At 37.7% G+C, this 17,701-nt stretch overlaps 4 protein-coding genes and 1 pseudogene across 5 annotated transcripts; 4 read left to right on the forward strand and 1 right to left on the reverse strand.

Moving 5' to 3' along the window:
- Nucleotides 1–854: 854 nt before the first annotated feature.
- clec-68 (C-type lectin domain-containing protein) lies at nt 855–3,543 on the forward strand. The gene is made up of 9 exons (NM_068037.7): nt 855–1,084; nt 1,134–1,388; nt 1,437–1,620; nt 1,802–1,895; nt 2,323–2,562; nt 2,617–2,761; nt 3,119–3,216; nt 3,261–3,382; nt 3,429–3,543. The coding sequence occupies exons 1-9, from the start codon at nt 868–870 to the stop codon at nt 3,460–3,462; spliced, it is 1,389 nt and encodes a 462-aa protein (NP_500438.5). The 5' UTR covers nt 855–867; the 3' UTR covers nt 3,463–3,543.
- A 544-nt stretch (nt 3,544–4,087) lies between these two features.
- clec-69 lies at nt 4,088–6,092 on the forward strand (annotated as a pseudogene). Its single transcript has 9 exons — nt 4,088–4,229; nt 4,375–4,641; nt 4,687–4,870; nt 4,918–5,011; nt 5,273–5,503; nt 5,556–5,700; nt 5,748–5,845; nt 5,890–6,011; nt 6,059–6,092. Coding segments are annotated over exons 1-9 (1,317 nt in total).
- Nucleotides 6,093–7,145: 1,053 nt separating this feature from the next.
- clec-70 (C-type lectin domain-containing protein) lies at nt 7,146–10,745 on the forward strand. The gene is made up of 9 exons (NM_068038.4): nt 7,146–7,390; nt 8,152–8,415; nt 8,460–8,643; nt 8,696–8,789; nt 9,836–10,075; nt 10,133–10,277; nt 10,328–10,425; nt 10,476–10,597; nt 10,643–10,745. The coding sequence occupies exons 1-9, from the start codon at nt 7,171–7,173 to the stop codon at nt 10,674–10,676; spliced, it is 1,401 nt and encodes a 466-aa protein (NP_500439.2). The 5' UTR covers nt 7,146–7,170; the 3' UTR covers nt 10,677–10,745.
- A 1,150-nt stretch (nt 10,746–11,895) lies between these two features.
- On the forward strand, nt 11,896–14,417 carry clec-71 (C-type lectin domain-containing protein). Its single transcript, NM_068039.4, has 9 exons — nt 11,896–12,118; nt 12,198–12,476; nt 12,528–12,711; nt 12,758–12,851; nt 13,082–13,315; nt 13,819–13,963; nt 14,014–14,108; nt 14,161–14,282; nt 14,329–14,417. The coding sequence occupies exons 1-9, from the start codon at nt 11,902–11,904 to the stop codon at nt 14,360–14,362; spliced, it is 1,404 nt and encodes a 467-aa protein (NP_500440.2). The 5' UTR covers nt 11,896–11,901; the 3' UTR covers nt 14,363–14,417.
- Nucleotides 14,418–14,696: 279 nt separating this feature from the next.
- Nucleotides 14,697–16,146, reverse strand: clec-174 (C-type lectin domain-containing protein; the record flags this gene model as incomplete). The annotated part of the gene is made up of 2 exons (NM_068040.4): nt 15,924–16,146; nt 14,697–15,850 (listed from the first exon to the last, which is right to left on the reverse strand). The coding sequence occupies exons 1-2, from the start codon at nt 16,138–16,140 to the stop codon at nt 14,697–14,699; spliced, it is 1,371 nt and encodes a 456-aa protein (NP_500441.2). The 5' UTR covers nt 16,141–16,146.
- Nucleotides 16,147–17,701: the final 1,555 nt, after the last annotated feature.

Below are 17,701 nucleotides of genomic sequence, written 5' to 3' on the forward strand. Positions count from 1 at the left end.
GTTATGACTTGATTCCTCCCCTGGTTTTTTCCCCTCCAATCAAGACTTTATGTCTTCCTTTCATTCTTCTAATGCTAGTATTTCAATCAAATATTTATTATTCGAATAAACATCAAAGCGGAAGGCTAAATAGTTGTTTAATTGTCATCCGAATCACTGGGAGTTCATCTGCTTGATTGGAATTCGTATCGAGGAGGTAAAAAAAAGAGTTTATTCCATAAGATAAACCACAAATAGTAATGACGATGGAACTCGTGAAAATATAGACGCGAACGTCTTTAACATGACCATCGATTATTCCTACACGAACACTGATGTTGAAACAATGCAAATCAGATTCTACAGCCCATAGTGATTAGTTTATTTGATGAATATAGTTCTAAAACGCTTTTTTTCAGCGCCACAACCTATTGGTTGCCGTATTCTGATTAAGGACAAGACAAGGACATTGATGTCAAATTTTTAAATTTACAAATACTGAAATTAAATTAAATTGATATTACTTATGGATTTAATGAATGTTATAGAACAGAGTGTTTTACCGTGCCAGAATAAAAGATATGAATGACTGAAAAACACTATTGTTAAAAGAACAAACTAAAAAATGAGATTCGCAACCAAAATAATCTAATATAACGACAACTTAACAAAAATTGTGAAAATTGTAGAGTTGCAGATGCAATGGAAACATTGTGTGAACTGGAAATAAATGAACTTGCTGACAATCATTAAGTCACTCTTTTGTGTTTTTGTAAGCAAAATTTCGCCCTTTTTTTGGTCTTAAAAGCGTAGTCTCACTGATAAGAGTGTAGGTGCATCAGTGGTATTTATAGAGAGGGTCTGACAACTTTTTCAGGGAATTTTCAGATGTTTTTCAACTTTCTCATATTTTCTGTCATTGCTGGGTTATCCAATGCAGCCTGTTTGGATAGTAACGACCAGGAAATCCAAGGATTCTGTTTTAAATTCGTGGCTCAACAGATGACATACAGTGATGCTCGTAATTGGTGTCGCTACAAAAATCCAGCAGGTTCTTCCTATTTGGCATATGTTCCAAATAAAGATACAAGCAATTACTTGGCATGTAAGTCTAGAACAAATTCACATTTGTTTCTATAATCATGACTTTAAAGTTTACGCTCGTTCCGCTTTTGGCACTTCTGCTGAATACTTCTGGATTGGTCTCAGTAGAAATGAATCTTCTGGCTCTTTATCTTGGGATAACGGACTTCCTGTTGTCTATACCAACCTTGGAAGCTACCTCGGCCAAAACTATTTTTCAGAGAAAATATCGAATACAAAATGGGACACACTGGGGGATAATAGTACGAATTATTTTGTGTGCAGCTACGCTTCAACTTCTGATCAAGCGACAAGTACAGAACCACGTGGGAGCGTTTTTTTTGAGCCGAAACTCAAAACTCATGAAATTTCAGCAACTAACAACTGCCAACCTGGTGGTCAGCAAACAATTCTTTTCGCCTATTCAAACGACTTGGACCCAAGTGTTGTTACGGATACACTGATCAATTCCTATCTTTCTTCCCAACCGGTCACTTTTGCTGTTTCAAGATTTGACTTGAGGCAGCCAGAGGATATCGGATACTTCAATACTTATAAGTGAGTGTCTTTCTTTTACCGTATTTCCTCTATTAGTTAGGCACCTCTATTAGTTTTGCACCTCCATTAGTTTTGCATCAAATTAGGTGTCCGAAAATTAGTTTTGCATGCCTAACTAATAGAGGAAATACGGTATATGTACTTAGTACTTGTTGAGTACTTGCTAAGAGTACTTGTTCAGTGAAGCCGCTTCTTACGTCTCCACTCATCGACCCGACTCAACGAAGAGATTAGGTGACAACTCAACGGGAAGTGATGTGCTGGATGTAATCAATGTGAGTCTCGATTTGGTAGCAGGCCTGATCATATGGGTCAGCCGAGTCGGGATCTTTTTTGAAACTGTTTTTACTAAAACGTTGTCTAAAACTGCGCCTTCCTTCCATGGAAGTCCTACCATGCAGTAGCCGGTGACTATTCAACAAGAAGTAGAAGACAATAAAGTGAAAACTGCGGGAGACTCCCGACAACATCGAGCTGGTGGCGGACTACTGTGGGAATTCTGGCGTCACTGGACCAGTAGCTGCTGAGACTCGCAGTTGCCTATCACTAGCCCTATGAGGCACTGCACTCCAAGGATAGTCCCCGGCTACTGCCTGTTATATGTCTAAAATTCCTAATAATTTTTCGTACAGTCAATCTCGCGGTTCCAATCCTAAAATGATTGGGCCAAGTCCGTTGGAAAAACTTCAATTTTATTTTCAGAAGTTCTACAATAACACTCAACTATCCCCGTGTGAATCAGTTGTCATGGTTTTATCGAAACGTTACCCTAACACCACAGATATTTCAAACATCGTCTCAAAAGTCCGCAAGTACCATGGAATCGTCAACTTCCTTGCTTCAAATACTCCATCAGGTGGCACACAGACTCGAGTGCTCTTTGATCTTGCCTCAAAAACAAATGGAATCTACTCGATCGAAAGTGATTCAAACTTTTCGCATGTATGTAAAACAAAACGCTGAAAATAGTTTCAAAACTTATCAAAACAATTTCAGTTTATTGAATGGATGCCACTACGCGAGAGGTATCCGATTTATGCCGTCAATGCAAGAGTGTTAGGACAAGGATCTCAGGCGCTTCCTTCAATGTCTGTTCCAGTCTATGCTGAGTATTTATTGATGATAGCACTTCAGAACCATAGTATGTTAACTGGCCCACTTCGGGAGCCCAAATGTTGAAAAGTGGAGTAGCTTACATGTGGTGTCAGAGTGTCCTATTTCGGTTTGAGCTACTCAACTAATTTCGCACGGTTAAGAGTAACGGCACATTTTTCAATGATTTGTTTTCTATTCCCGCATTTTTTGTAGGTCAAACCTCGATCTGACAGTTTGAAACCACGTGTGCTCATGTATATGGTCCGACCAAAATACTGTTGCTCAGGCTTTAGGCCTCATGACAAAACTCTTTGATTTACACTACGGAAGTCTGGTGTCTCAAATCCTATCTTACAAAGTCCGGTTTAGCTTGCCAGCTGGTCAGAACATTTTTAATTTTCAGTGCCCGTGAGCAATGTTCAATCTGTGTCTCTTTCCTGGTATAATCAATTTTCTGTCGACTCGAGCAGTTTTGATATGCAACCTTTGGGTTGGGCATATGTAAGGATTTTGCAAACCTATTTTCGCATCACGAACAATTTCAGGTCGATAGTAATTCCGATGGTACCCGTGAACACCTAGGCACAGTTGTCTATAATATGACTATCGATTATGTCTACAACGACATTGACGTCGAAACTATGCAAGTCAGATTCTACAGCCCATAGTGAGTATTTTTAGTATTGAATTTCGAAGAGATAAGATATTTTCAGCGCGACGGATTTTTGGCAACCGTATTCTGATTAACGACAAAACGAGGAAACTGGCGTTAATTGTTCTACTTTTAATGAAAATTAATTTGAATTTTTATAAATTTTAAGCTGTCAAGTTCCTGAAAAACCTTACATTCGGCAATCAAAAATGCTGACAATGAGTTTTAAAATTTAAATCTCGCCACTGTGATCGTCTTTGCAGTTTTTCTCTGTAATGAATTGCTTGAAAATTTGTCGATTACTCGCAAATAGTAATCACTCGCAGTGGAGAAACCTAGGCCACGGCCGCAGTTGCGGAAATGCAGTGAAATCCAACCAGTGGTAGTACATTTACTGCCAAAGTTGATTTATTAGTTCAAATTTTGGTTTGCCCATACTCTGATTCTTTGTGTGATTTTGTGGTTTTTCTTATCATTTTCCGTGTTTGTATGGACGTTTTTGGTTTCTTGATTCGTTTCGTTCTCCGGTTCATGGAGCACTTTTGATTTTTCTGACATTTCTCTATCCGGTGTTTCATCGTATTTGTAGGCGTGTAATTACAGGTCAATTCCTTCAACATGATATCACTGATAAAATTACTCTCTTATAACGTGATTGTAATAGGCACAGTTGTTTCATTCACAATATTTCTAGCTTTTCTCAAATCATATAACTTTCAGATGTCTTTGAAACTTCTTCTCTTGGCAACCCTCCTCGGGATAGCCAGTGCTGCTTGTCCGGACAGTAATGATAAGGAAATCAGAGGATTCTGTTTTAAGTTTGTTGTTCAAAAGATGACATACAATGATGCTCGTAATTGGTGTCGGTCTTTCCTATTTGGCTGTTGTCGGGAATAAGGAAACTAGCAATAAGTTGGCAGGTGAGTATTAGGACTTATGTTTGGATCACAGCCAGAACTGGGATGAAGTATATTAAAATATTAAATTCTAATTTTCCATATTTCCAGTCTACGCTCGTTCTGCATTTGGCCAGTCTGCTGAATACTTCTGGATTGGCCTCAGTAGAAATGGATCTTCTGGATCCTTGACCTGGGATAACGGATTCCCAGTGATTTACACCAACTTTGGCAGCCACGTTCAAAACAACTATTTCACTGAGAAAATCTCCAATTCAAAATGGGATACACCAGGAGATAACGGGAAGAATTACTTTGTGTGTAGCTACGATCCCACTGTACAACCAAAAGCTACAACTCCCACAACTACCACAGCAGGTAAGCCCAATATAGCCCAAATGTTGAGCCCAAAGTTGTTTTTAGCCAACGTCAACTGCCCACTTGGTGGCCAGCAAACTGTCTTGTTTGCCTATTCGAACGATTTAGTGCCAAGTGTTGTGTTGAACACATTCAGCAGTTAATATTTAAACTCTCAACCCGTAACAATTGCGATTTCAAGATTCGATACACGTCTGCCACAAAGCATAATGTATTTCAATGATTACAAGTGATTATCTTCTATAGTGAACTACCATACTAACTTACCTTTTTCAGCCAAGCCTACTCATACTTGTCCACTAATCTACCAGATTCTACATTGGGATACGGAGATAGTACGAAAGGAAGTAATGTGTTAGATGTTATTAATGTGAGTACTATATGTCCGAAAATGAAAAAATCTTATCGATATCTGATTTGATCTGCGAGAGGGAATTTAGAGGCGTCTGCACGCACTTTTCTCAACTGATTTTGCATGGTTAAGTGTGCCCATATGCTTATGGGCTGGAAGTTCCCGCATTTTTGTAGATCAAACTGTTATGGGACATTCTGACACTACGTGCTAGTCTTCATGTAGGCATGTAGGGGAAGCACTGTTTCCCTATGTATGCTATAATTCTGCATGTTTCAGACCTTCTACAGCAGCCCCGCTTGTGGATCAGTTGTCATAGTTTTATCGAAACGTTATCCTAACACCACGGATATCTCAAACACAGTGGCTAAAGTTCGTCAATACCATGGAATAGTCAACTTCCTTGCTTCAAATACTCCATCAGGTGGCACACAGTCTCGAGTGCTCTTTGATCTTGCCTCCAAAACGAATGGAATTTACTCGATCGACGATGACTCAACTTTCTCCTATGTAAGATTAGATTTTCCTATAGCTCTATGTAATTAAATTGAAACAAATTTAGTTCATTGCATGGATGCCGCTACGCGAGAGATATCCGATTTATGCCGTCAATGCGAAAGTATCGGGACGCGGGTCTCAGACACTTTCTTCAATGTCCGTACCACAACCTGCTCATTATTTAATGGTGGTGACAGTTCAGAGCCATGGTATGTTATATCTGAAAGTTCATTTTGTAAACTTGCTACATTTTCAGTGCCAGTTAGCAATGTTCAATCAGTCACTCTTGGATGGCACAACCAATCTTCCAGCTACTCTGGCAATTTTGAAACTCAACCTGCGGGCTGGGAATATGTAAGGTTTTTGCTTCACTTATTTCAAACCTCAAGTATTTTTAGATCAACAATAATGACGATGGAACACGTGAAACTTTAGACTCGAACGTCTTCAACATGACCATCGATTATGTTTATACCAACACTGATGTCGAAACCATGCAAATCAGATTCTACAGCCAATAGTGAGTAGTTTATTTGATGAATATAGTTCTAAAAAGCCTTTTTTCAGCGCCACAACCTATTGGTTGCCGTATTCTGATTAAGGACAAGGCAAGGACATTGATGACGAATTTTTTTAATTTACACATACTGAAATTAAATTGAATTCATATTACTTATCTAGCATGCATTGAATGAATGTTATAGAACAGAGTGTTTTACCGTGCCAGAATAAAAGATATGAATGACTAAAAAACACTATTGGTCAGAGAACAAACTAAAAAATGAGATTCGCAACCAAAATAATCTAATATAACGAAAACTTAGCAAAAATTGTGAAAATTGTAGGGTTCCGCAGCCGCGGAAATGCAGTGATCCGCAGCAGGGGTGTGCGGATACTTTTTCGGATAACTTCATTAAATCAATTTTTTCAATAAGTTTTGATGCAGTAATTCTGGAAAAAGTGTATTCGAAAAAAAGAGTAACTGTTGAGCAACATTTTCATCTTACAAAAATCGTTAAAACTCTATACATTTAGCGTATAAACGGTATGCAAGTCCGTTATCCGTTATCCGTTAGCCGAATTTGATCGGATAACGAGTTTTAGGGTCTTGTTGAAGCGAACATGTACAGTTTTAAGAGTTTTTGTCATATGAAAATGTTGCTCAATAGTTACTCTTCTGTACTAATGCATTATTACCAACATAACTATGTCAATACTTTTTGGTAAATTGATTTAATGAAGTTATCCGAAAAAGTATCCGCACACCCCTGATCCGCAGCCGCGGAAATGCAGTGAAATCCAACCAGTGGTAGTACATTTACTGCCAAAGTTGATTTATTAGTTCACATTTTGGTTTGCCCATACTCTGATTCTTTGTGTGATTTTGTGGTTTTTCTTATCATTTTCCGTGTTTGTATGGACGTTTTTGGTTTCTTGATTCGTTTCGTTCTCCGGTTCATGGAGCACTTTTGATTTTTCTGACATTTCTCTATCCGGTGTTTCATCGTATTTGTAGGCGTGTAATTACAGGTCAATTCCTTCAACATGATATCACTGATAAAATTACTCTCTTATAACGTGATTGTAATAGGCACAGTTGTTTCATTCACAATATTTCTAGCTTTTCTCAAATCATATAACTTTCAGATGTCTTTGAGGCACACCTTCTTCATTTTCAGATGCTGCTTCTCAAATTCATATTCCTATCAACACTTGCTGGGCTAGCCAGTGCAGTTTGCCCGGACAGTAATGACCATGAGGTCCAAGGATTCTGTTTCAAATTCGTGGCTCAACAGATGACATACACTGATGCTCGGAATTGGTGTCACTACAAGAATCCAGTAGGCTCTTCCTATCTGGCATATGTTCCTGATCAAAAAACAAGCAACTACTTGGCATGTAAGTATATATTTTAACGTACAGTGGATTTTCACGAGAGGCAGGCGCGGTTTCAGGGCCTGACGCCTGCCTGCCAAATCAAAGACGAGATAGGAGCTTGGACCTATGCACGGCCACTATTTATTAAAGGTGGTGTAGTCGAATTTTTTTCAATGCTTTATTAGACTCAAAATTGTCTGAAAACGCCGAATTTCATAATGAAACTTCTTGAAAACTTTTCAGAAAAAAGTTATGACGGTTCAAAAAATGGCCTAAAATTAGTTAAAATCGGAAATTTGACCGACTTGTCAATGTCGCAGCGGCTAGAAACAATTTTTTTGAAATCACCGTCAAATTTTGAGTATACCAGTAGATTATCTTGCGTTTTAAACTTGATTAAGGTATTTAAAAGTCGATGGACGGCGAGATTTTTTTTGAACAAAGACTCGCCGTAATCAAGTTTAAAACGCAAGATAATCAACTGGTATACTTAAAATTTGACGGTGATTTCAAAAAAAAATTGTTTCCAGCCGTTGCGACATTGACAAGTCTGTCAAATTTCCGATTTTAACTAATTTTAGGCCATTTTTTGAGCCGTCATAATTTTTTTTGAAAAGTTTAAGTTTCATTATGAAATTCGTTGTTTTCAGACAATTTTGAGTTTAATAAAGCAAAAAAAAATTCGACAACATCACCTTTATTATATTAACAAAATGATGTGAGCTATCTGACTGGCCGGACTTTTTCCATGAGCCGGCGTCAACCATAGCATACATTTTCAGTCTACGCTCGCACTGCATTCGGCCCGGCTGCTCAACATTTTTGGATTGGCCTCAGTAAAAATGGATCTTCTGGCTCGTTGACTTGGGATAACGGAAGTCCAGTTGGTTATACCAACCTTGGGTCTCAAAATGGAAACAACTTGTATTTCACCGAGAGCCTCGCAAATACAAAATGGAATACACTTGGAGATGATAAAATTAATTACTTTGTGTGTAGTTATAATCCAGCGACGACTCCTACCACCCCTTCAACTACTACAACAGGTAACGGACATGTTTTGCCAACCAGACTATATTTTACTTTCCAGCGGATAAAAACTGTCAACCAGGTGGCCAGCAAACTGTTCTATTTGCCTATTCGAACGACCTGGACCCAAGTGTTGTTACGGATACACTAAAACAGTCCAGCCTTGAGTATCAACCCATCTATTTTGCAGTTTCGAGATTTGATTTACGTCAGCCAGAGGATATCGGATATTTCACCGATTATGAGTGAGTACTTAATTTTGTGTGATAGAAAATATTTAGTATTTTGAATTTCCAGCAATGTTACTGATTATGTCGATTCTCATGCCCCAGATTCTTCATTAGGATTTGGTGATACAAAGACAGGAAGTAATGTGTTGGATGTTATTGATGTGAGTATGGAGTAAACCTTGGAAAAACGCCTATCAAAGCTTGGCCAGTCTCACCTTGGATCGGACTTTGGTTTGCAATTGAAGTCTGATCCAAGATCTCGCCAACTTAGGACCTACTTCGGCAAAGCTTGACCAAAATCTAAAAAAGGATCAAAGGACGATCCGTACTTTTAGTGCTATGCACTGCGGATCTGGGAGTCAGGAACACTACCTGTGCTGACACTGGCCTTTTACTTTAAGCCATTTCCGAGCCGGGGACTGTGGCCGATAATCCAGCCGTAGATGGCTCCACTTCTAGGCTAAGGCTGGGGAAACCTAAGGGCTTTTTACAGCGAGTGATCCAACGATGGGCGGACTTTTGTAAAATCTCGAACGAACTTTTCCTGAATAAGGGTGTCGGTTTTTCGATTTTTTCAGAAAATCGAAAAACGAAAATTTTTCGATTTTTCGAATTTTGAAAAATCGAAAAATCGAAAATTTTTCGTTTTTCGTTTTTTTTTCAATTTTTCAATTTTTTGATTTTCCGATTTTTCGAAAAAATGTTCGATTTTTCCAATATTAGCTTAATATTTTGACCATTATCCTTCTTTTTAGAAGAAATTTGTATGTTTTTTCTTATAAATATAAGCAAAATTAGATAAAAAATCATTTTTTATGGTTAATTTTCTGAACATTTTTTTTTGATTTTTCGATTTTTCGGTTTTTGAAAATCGAAAAATCGAAAATTCGAAAAATCGAAAAATGACACCCTTGGTCCTGATTATGTTTTCGGGAAGGTATCGGTCAAAGTTGAAGACTGGCCTAAAATTTTCTCAGCATCTAATTGATTTCTGTCCAAGACTAGACAAAAACCCTGACCAAAGGCTGTAGAAAGTTGAATATAAGCGATCAATCCTTTAGCTGACGTCAGACTGACATCCCACAAGCATTAATCAGACTCTGGACAGACTGGTTTTGGATCGAACTTTAGAATCAAATGCTGATCCAAGACCTTCACAGCGTCTGATCAATGTCTGGCCAACCCTTTCTTACATTCAAATTTTCAGAAGTTCTACGACAACACCAAACTAACGCCGTGTGGATCAATTGTCATGGTTTTGTTGAAACGCTACTCAAACTCAAATGATATATCGAACATTGTCGCAAAAGTTCGAAAACACCATGGAAGCGTCAATTTCATTGCTTCCAATACACCATCCGGCGGCACCAACTCCAGGGTGCTCTTCGATCTTTCTTCGCGAACAAATGGACTTTACGTTATCGATAGAGATTCATATTTTATGCAAGTAAGACTGAACTTTAAAATTTGTTCCTAGGACATGTAATAATAGTAATAATTTCAGTCCATTGATATGATGCCATTAATAGAAAGATACCCTATCTACGCTGCCAATCCGGTAGTAACAGGTGCTGGGTTCAAAGATCTCCCTTTATTAGAGGTACCTTCCTTCAGAAAACACTTGATTATGGTAGCAGTTCAGGATCGTAGTAAGTCCTCTAGGGTCATGTACATTTCTAAAAACAAATCATTTTTTCAGTCCCAGTTACCAACGTCCATCATGTAACTGTTCAATGGGAAAATTCATTTTCTGAATATTCTGGTAAATTGGATATGCACCCTGAAACATGGAACAATGTATTGTTTTCACCTGTCATTTTTTAAAATAAAACCTTGGCCTATTTCAGCCTTATACCAATGCGAATGGTAAACGTGCTAATCTTGATGCTTCCGGTTTCGCTATGACCGTTGAGTATGTCTACAATGATAGTGGCGACCATCCGATGCAAATTCGGTTTTACAGCCCAGAGTGAGATTTTTTTGCACATGTTATTATATTTGAAATTTTTTTCAGGGCCACTGACTTTTGGCTACCGTATACGGATTAAGTTCTTCAATGGTGTTGGAAAATAATTTGATATATCGTTTTCTATTATTCTATAATAAACAGCCAAAAAATGAGTTACATAAATTTTTTGGTCGCAACCATCGATTTAAAGATGGAGTACCGAAATCTGGGAAATATTTTTAAATGACTCCAAATTTTCCCCTGATTCCGAATTTCTATGTGAAAAACATCAAAAAAATTTCCCTGATTTTATATTTGAGCTTGAAATTGCGATTTTCATTTGCGTAACCATGCGATTTTTCAAATGCGCGCCGAAATAAGTTATCCTCGGAGCGCGTTTGCCTCATTTAATTTTCAACATTTATTTTCACTTTTTTCACTTTTTCAGCTATTTTCGGTCATTTTTGTCGTATTTTATTGGATTTTTTCCGATAAAATATTCTTTCGTTCCAATTGAACATTTTATTAGCATAAAAATAAATGAAAATAGCTGAAAAACTGAAAAAAGTGGAAATATATGTTGAAAATTAAATGAGGCAAACGCGCTCCAAGGATAACTTATTTCGGCGCGCATTTGAAAAATCTCATGGGTACGCATATGAAAATCGCAATTTCAAGCTCAAATATAAAATCAGGGAAATTTTTTCGAAATTTTTCACATAGAAATTCGGAATCAGGGGAAAATTTGGAGTCATTTAAAAATATTTCCCAGATTTCGGTACTCCACCTTTAATCGTTAATTGATAAAAAAAATAATCCAATTCCTTTTTCCCCTGCCAAAACCTCCCTCCTCCAGTCAGAAAAAAAGAACTGGAATCACGTGTACACCGTTGACAGTATCACAGTTACTCAGTTTGCGACCGTGGTCTCTACACTGTTTCTAAGTTATCATTCCAACCAGGGTCAGGCGGCAAACGATGTTTTCAGGCAGTTCGGCGAATCGGCGCATTGCCCGGAAATGGAAATTTCTGGCAAATCGGCAAACCGGCATTTTGCCGATTTGCCGAATTTGTCGACAAAAAATAGCCGTCCACCCTTGATTCCGACCACTGTGACGTGAAACGAGAAGCTTTGTGTCTAGTTTGCTTCCTTATCATATTGCGTTGTTAATTTTTCCGGTGTTTCATCGTGTCTCTAGACACACCTTTAAGCTTTCAACGTGGTATCACTGATGATTGTAGGCCGCCCTTAAAGCGTGATTGCACCAAACGAAACGTTTGCATTTGCATTATTTCTCGCTTTTCTCAATCAAAAACTTTTTTCAGATGATTCTAAAACTTTGTCTCCTGGCCACCCTTTTTGGGATAACCAATGCCGCTTGTCCCGACAGTAGTGACCAAGAAATCAGAGGATTCTGTTTCAAGTTTGTGGTTCAAAAGATGACATACACTGATGCTCGTAATTGGTGCCACTACCAGAATCCAGTCGGTCCTTCTTACTTGGCTGTTGTAGGCAATCAGGAAACTAGCAATAATTTGGCATGTGAGTATTGTGTAGATCAGGATTGAGCACTTTTTTCAAAAGCTTTATCGAATAAGTTTCTAGTTCTGCCTATTTTTAGTCTACGCTCGTTCTGCATTCGGCCAGTCTGCTGAATCATTTTGGATAGGCCTCAGTAGAAATGGATCTTCTGGATCCTTGTCCTGGGATAACGGATTCCCAGTGATTTATACCAATTTTGGAAGTAAGGTTGGAAACAACTACTTCACCGAGAAAATCTCCAATTCAAAATGGGTCACACCGGGAGATAACGAGACGAATTACTTTGTGTGTAGCTACGATCCAACTGTACAACCAGTGACACAAAAGGCTACAACTCCAGGAACAACCACCACAGCTGGTAAATTAAATCGAGCTCAAGCTTGAGCCCAAATAATTGCATTTTTTTAAGCCAACGTCAACTGTCAATTTGGAGCTAGACAGACTGTCCTTTTTGCCTATTCAAACGACTTCGAGCCATATATTGTGCAGAACACATTCAGTAATTCTATTTTGTATAAACAACAGGTTACATTTGCAATTATAAGATTTGATACACGTCAGCCACAAAGCATAATGTACTTTAACGATTACAAGTTAGTTGCTTCTGAAGTTATCTAAACACATGAGATAAAATTTCAGCCAAGCCTTAGCATACGTTCGCAATCATTTACCCGATTATAAGTTGGGATTCCAAGAAAGTACGACAGGAAGTGATGTATTGGATGTTATTAATGTAAGTAATTTACCGGAAATTTTTAGCTTTCCGTTTTTTTGGGATTTAAAAGTTTGAACTTTTTGCATTGACCTAAGAAAAATCATGAACCCAAGAAACAAGAATTCTTGACAAAGTGTCAAAAAAAAATCAAAAATCAAGATTTTCCCACCGAAGTGTGTTCATTTTACTCATTGTGACGTCATCGCGAACTGGCCGCGCTGACCGCGATGTTTATCTGAAACTTTCAGAACTTTTACAACAACTCCTCCGCTTGTGCATCAGTCGTCATGGTTTTGTCAAAACGTTATCCTAACACCCCGGATATTTCAAGAACAGTGGCTAAAGTCCGTCAATATCATGGAATCGTAAACTTTCTTGCTTCCAATGTCCCATTCGGTGGCTCACAGTCCCAAGTGCTCTTTGATCTTGCGTCACAGACAAATGGACTCTACGGTATCGAGCAAGACTCACTGTTCTCCAAGGTAAGACTGAGTTCAATACATTTCTCGAAAAAAAAACATGAAACCATTAGACCCTTCAATATTTCTTGTTTTTTTTCTTATTATTAGAAATTTTAGTGACATGCGTACCTTTTTGGTTGTTTTACATAGTTTAATAAATTTCGAAGAAGGCTAATTTCAGAAACGTATATGATCCAAAAAAGTAATCGATTGCAATATACACCGAATTTCATAATGAAACTTCTTGAAAACTTCTCGAAAAAAGTAATGGTGGCTCAAAAATTGACATAAAATTATTTGAATTTTAAACCAGCTTGTCGAGCGGCTGGAATCTAACTTTTCTCTCTTGATTCAAGTACATTAAAGGTCGATGGATCACCAGAAGTTACCAAATTTCACCAAATATGGTGATCCAGCAACCTTAAATGTACCCAATAGTAAATCAAATTGAAAACGCAAAAAAGTTAACTTGTTCACCCAAAATTAAATATTCTTCGGCTTATTGATGGGCCTCATAATTTCAGAGAATTTTATATATGCCCCTACGAACAAGATATCCAATATATGCCGTCAATGCTAAAGTATCAGGAGAGGGGTTTCAAGTGCTTCCTCCAATGTCTGTGCCACAATTTGATGATTTCCTAATAATGGTTTCAGTTCAAAGCCATTGTAAGACTGGTTACGTTTAACTTCAAAATCTAAACTTATTCAAGTTTCAGTGCCAGTTAGCAATGTTCAATATGTAAACCTTAAATGGTATAACCCATCTTTTCCATACTCGGACAAGTTTGAGATGCAACCTGTTTATTGGGATGTAACGTTTTTGTTTCTTACAAACACTTTTCCTATTCTTATAAAAATTTCAGTCCAATACTAATTACAACACATTAACAATTGGACTTTCTCAAAATGTCTATAACATGACCATCGATTATATCTACACAAACACCGATGTCGAAACAATGCAAATCCGCTTATACAGTTCCTAGTGAGCACTTGATATAATTAATATAGTTAAGAAAATTTATTTTCAGCTTTACCAACTATTGGCTGCCGTATTCAAATTGAGATGCGTTTTACAATTATCTTTCAGAATACATTAATGAAATATTTTTTGCCCGTTTTCTTTTCTTTTATTGCAGAATTCCTTGTTCAGAAGTGAATATTTTCATTTTTGTGTGAAACGGATTTTTATACTTTTTAAATCTGCCATTTTTTTCTGTTAGCTTGAGAATAAGACAGACGAATCCGGACAGATTTTGGAACTCTGCAATTGCCACAACGGTCAACCCTGTTTAAAATTTAAGTTTACATTCACTTAAAACTTGTGAAATTATACACATATTTTCATGGTAACAGACAAATAACTCATTTATTGATATTAGAATGATGGAAAGTATTTTTAATTTGTGATACTTGAAGTCTTCATGGTAGTCGGAGTAGTTGGAGAAGACTTCATGGTAGACGGAGTAGTCGGTGTAGACTTCATGGTAGTCGGAGTAGTCGGTGTAGACTTCATGGTAGTCGGAGTAGTCGGAGTAGTTGGAGTAGACTTCATGGTAGTCGGAGTAGTCGGAGTAGACTTCATGGTAGTCGGAGTAGTCGGAGTAGTTGGAGTAGACTTCATGGTAGTCGGAGTAGTCGGAGTAGTTGGAGTAGACTTCATGGTAGTCGGAGTAGTCGGAGTAGTTGGTGTAGACTTCATGGTAGTCGGAGTAGTCGGAGTAGTTGGAGTAGACTTCATGGTAGTCGGAGTAGTCGGAGTAGTTGGAGTAGACTTCATGGTAGTCGGAGTAGTCGGAGTAGTTGGAGTAGACTTCATGGTAGTCGGAGTAGTCGGAGTAGTTGGTGTAGACTTCATGGTAGTCGGAGTAGTCGGAGTAGTTGGAGTAGACTTCATGGTAGTCGGAGTAGTCGGAGTAGACTTCATGGTAGTCGGAGTAGTCGGAGTAGTTGGTGTAGACTTCATGGTAGTCGGAGTAGTCGGAGTAGTTGGAGTAGACTTCATGGTAGTCGGAGTAGTCGGAGTAGTTGGAGTAGACTTCATGGTAGTCGGAGTAGTCGGAGTAGTTGGTGTAGACTTCATGGTAGTCGGAGTAGTCGGAGTAGTTGGTGTAGACTTCATGGTAGTCGGAGTAGTCGGAGTAGTTGGAGTAGACTTCATGGTAGTCGGAGTAGTCGGAGTAGTTGGAGTAGACTTCATGGTAGTCGGAGTAGTCGGAGTAGTTGGAGTAGACTTCATGGTAGTCGGAGTAGTCGGAGTAGACTTGATGGTAGTCGGAGTAGTCGGTGTAGACTTCATTGTACTTGGCGTTGGCTTTGTTGCCCACCTTGAATCATAACTACACACAAAGTAATTCTTGCCATTATCGTCCAGTGTTTCCCATTTTGCATCGGAGATGTTTTCAGTGAAGTAGTTTTTTGTAACGTTGTTTCCAAAGTTGGTATGGACAACAGGTCTCATGTTATCCCATTCCAAGAGACCAGAAGATCCATTTCGATGTAGACCAATCCAGAACTTTTCAGCATCCGGACCAAATTCCGTGCGAGCGAAGACTATAAAAAGTGCGTTTTATTAAAATATAATTGTGAAGCCGTAGGAAGCAATTCAAAAAAGATATATACTCACCTGCCAAGTAGTTACTTGTTACTTGATCAGGAACATATGCCAGATAAGAAAAACCAACTGGATTTTTGAAATGACACCAGTTATGAGCATCATCGTAAGTCATTTTTTGGGCCACAAATTTGAAACACAATCCTTTGATTTCCAAGTCATTACCGACTGGGCAAACGGCGCTGACCAAGCCAAAAAGTGTTGCGAAGAGAGTATATTTGACAAGCATCTGAAAATCAACTATTATTTTTTTAAAGAAATCAATGTAAATGTAGAAGGTGAGCCTGTGAGCTTGATAATATACTTATATACTGGCGGGGCAGTGACGTCAGGTAATCTAGCATGTGTAGAGAGGCAAAATCATAACATCGGAAACGCCCATAAAATTTACAATTTGAGAAAGCTCAAAAACGCCCTTGGAATATGATAAGAAAACTATGAATCATTGGTGTAGTAGCTGTACCCCAGGACAACTTTTAAGCTTACAGTTAGAAATGACAATTCCTAAAGTGAGCCTAAAATATAAAAAAGGATTCGGGTTTGCTTTTTTGAGGAAATTCAAAATATTTTGGAATTAAGCTACTAACTTAAATTTCTGAAACATGTGTTTTCGTATTTTGAACGTTTGATCCATGATTACGAAAATGGGTTTGACTCCTTATCAGTTTTCTTCTAGACTAGATTTTTCTGATTTTTGTAGCATGATAGCATAATTGTGTTTTAGTTTGTATGTTTGTGAAGTTTGCAACTATTCCATAACGGCAACCGCTGGTGGTTTTATTGAAGTACTGTAGTACTTGATCATATTATTAAAAAATATTATAGAAATTTTGTGTATTATGTATTATCATGCATGTACTATGTCTTTTTTCAAGTACCATAAATTTGGCTTTATTTAGCAAAATTATAGTTTTCTCGATTAAATTCACTGACAACAACGCTCTGAAATCCTACCAACGCGAATAGTTGTTATCGAATTTGTTAATATTTTTCCAAAACCAAACAAATATCGAAAAAATTCCTTTCAAGACAATTTGTTGGAATTAAAATTTTTTCTGAAATTTTTTCTGAAATTTTTTCCGTTTTTTTTCTGAAATTTTTCTGAATTTTTTTCTGAAATTTTCTCAAATTTTCCAAAAAGTACCTGTAGGCTTTAATGTTACACACTGTTAGTTGTATAATAGTTAGTATCGTTCTCCAATTTTTTGTCGACAAATGCGGCAAATGCGGCAAATTGCTGATTTGCCCAATTTGCCGGAAGTGATTAGAAGGATGACAGAAACAATTGAAACTAAGCCTTTTTGCAATGCTTTACCAGTTTTATTTTGATATTTTCATAGAATTTTCTTACTTTTCAAAATAGACGTATTCATACTCGGCATTTCGTGTCCACTTTCTCCCCCCTTTTGTGGCAGTCCCCCCTTCCGCCCACCCTTTTGCCACCTTCTTCTCTCCTTTTGTAAAATTATCACTAAATTTTCATAAATTTTCAATTTTTAATAACATTTGCCCCCTTCCTCCCTCCTTTTGTTGGCAAAAACACTCGCTGCAGCGCGCAACTGCCTATATCCACTGCCGCTATTTGTCTCCCTTTGTCTCCCTTTGTCACCCTTTGTTACCCTTTGTCACTTTTTTTCATTTTTACCACCGTAAAACACGCAACGCACACGCTCCGCGTTCAATTCAATTTTTTACAGTTTTTTTTTCGAATTGAATGTTTTCAAATTTCAATTGAAAACTCAATTTTTCATCATTTTTTACGAAATTTTTTATGTTTTTTGTTATTAAAA

The sequence above is a fragment of the Caenorhabditis elegans genome, chromosome IV, assembly GCF_000002985.6.
Source record: "Caenorhabditis elegans chromosome IV".
Taxonomy (NCBI): domain Eukaryota; kingdom Metazoa; phylum Nematoda; class Chromadorea; order Rhabditida; family Rhabditidae; genus Caenorhabditis; species Caenorhabditis elegans.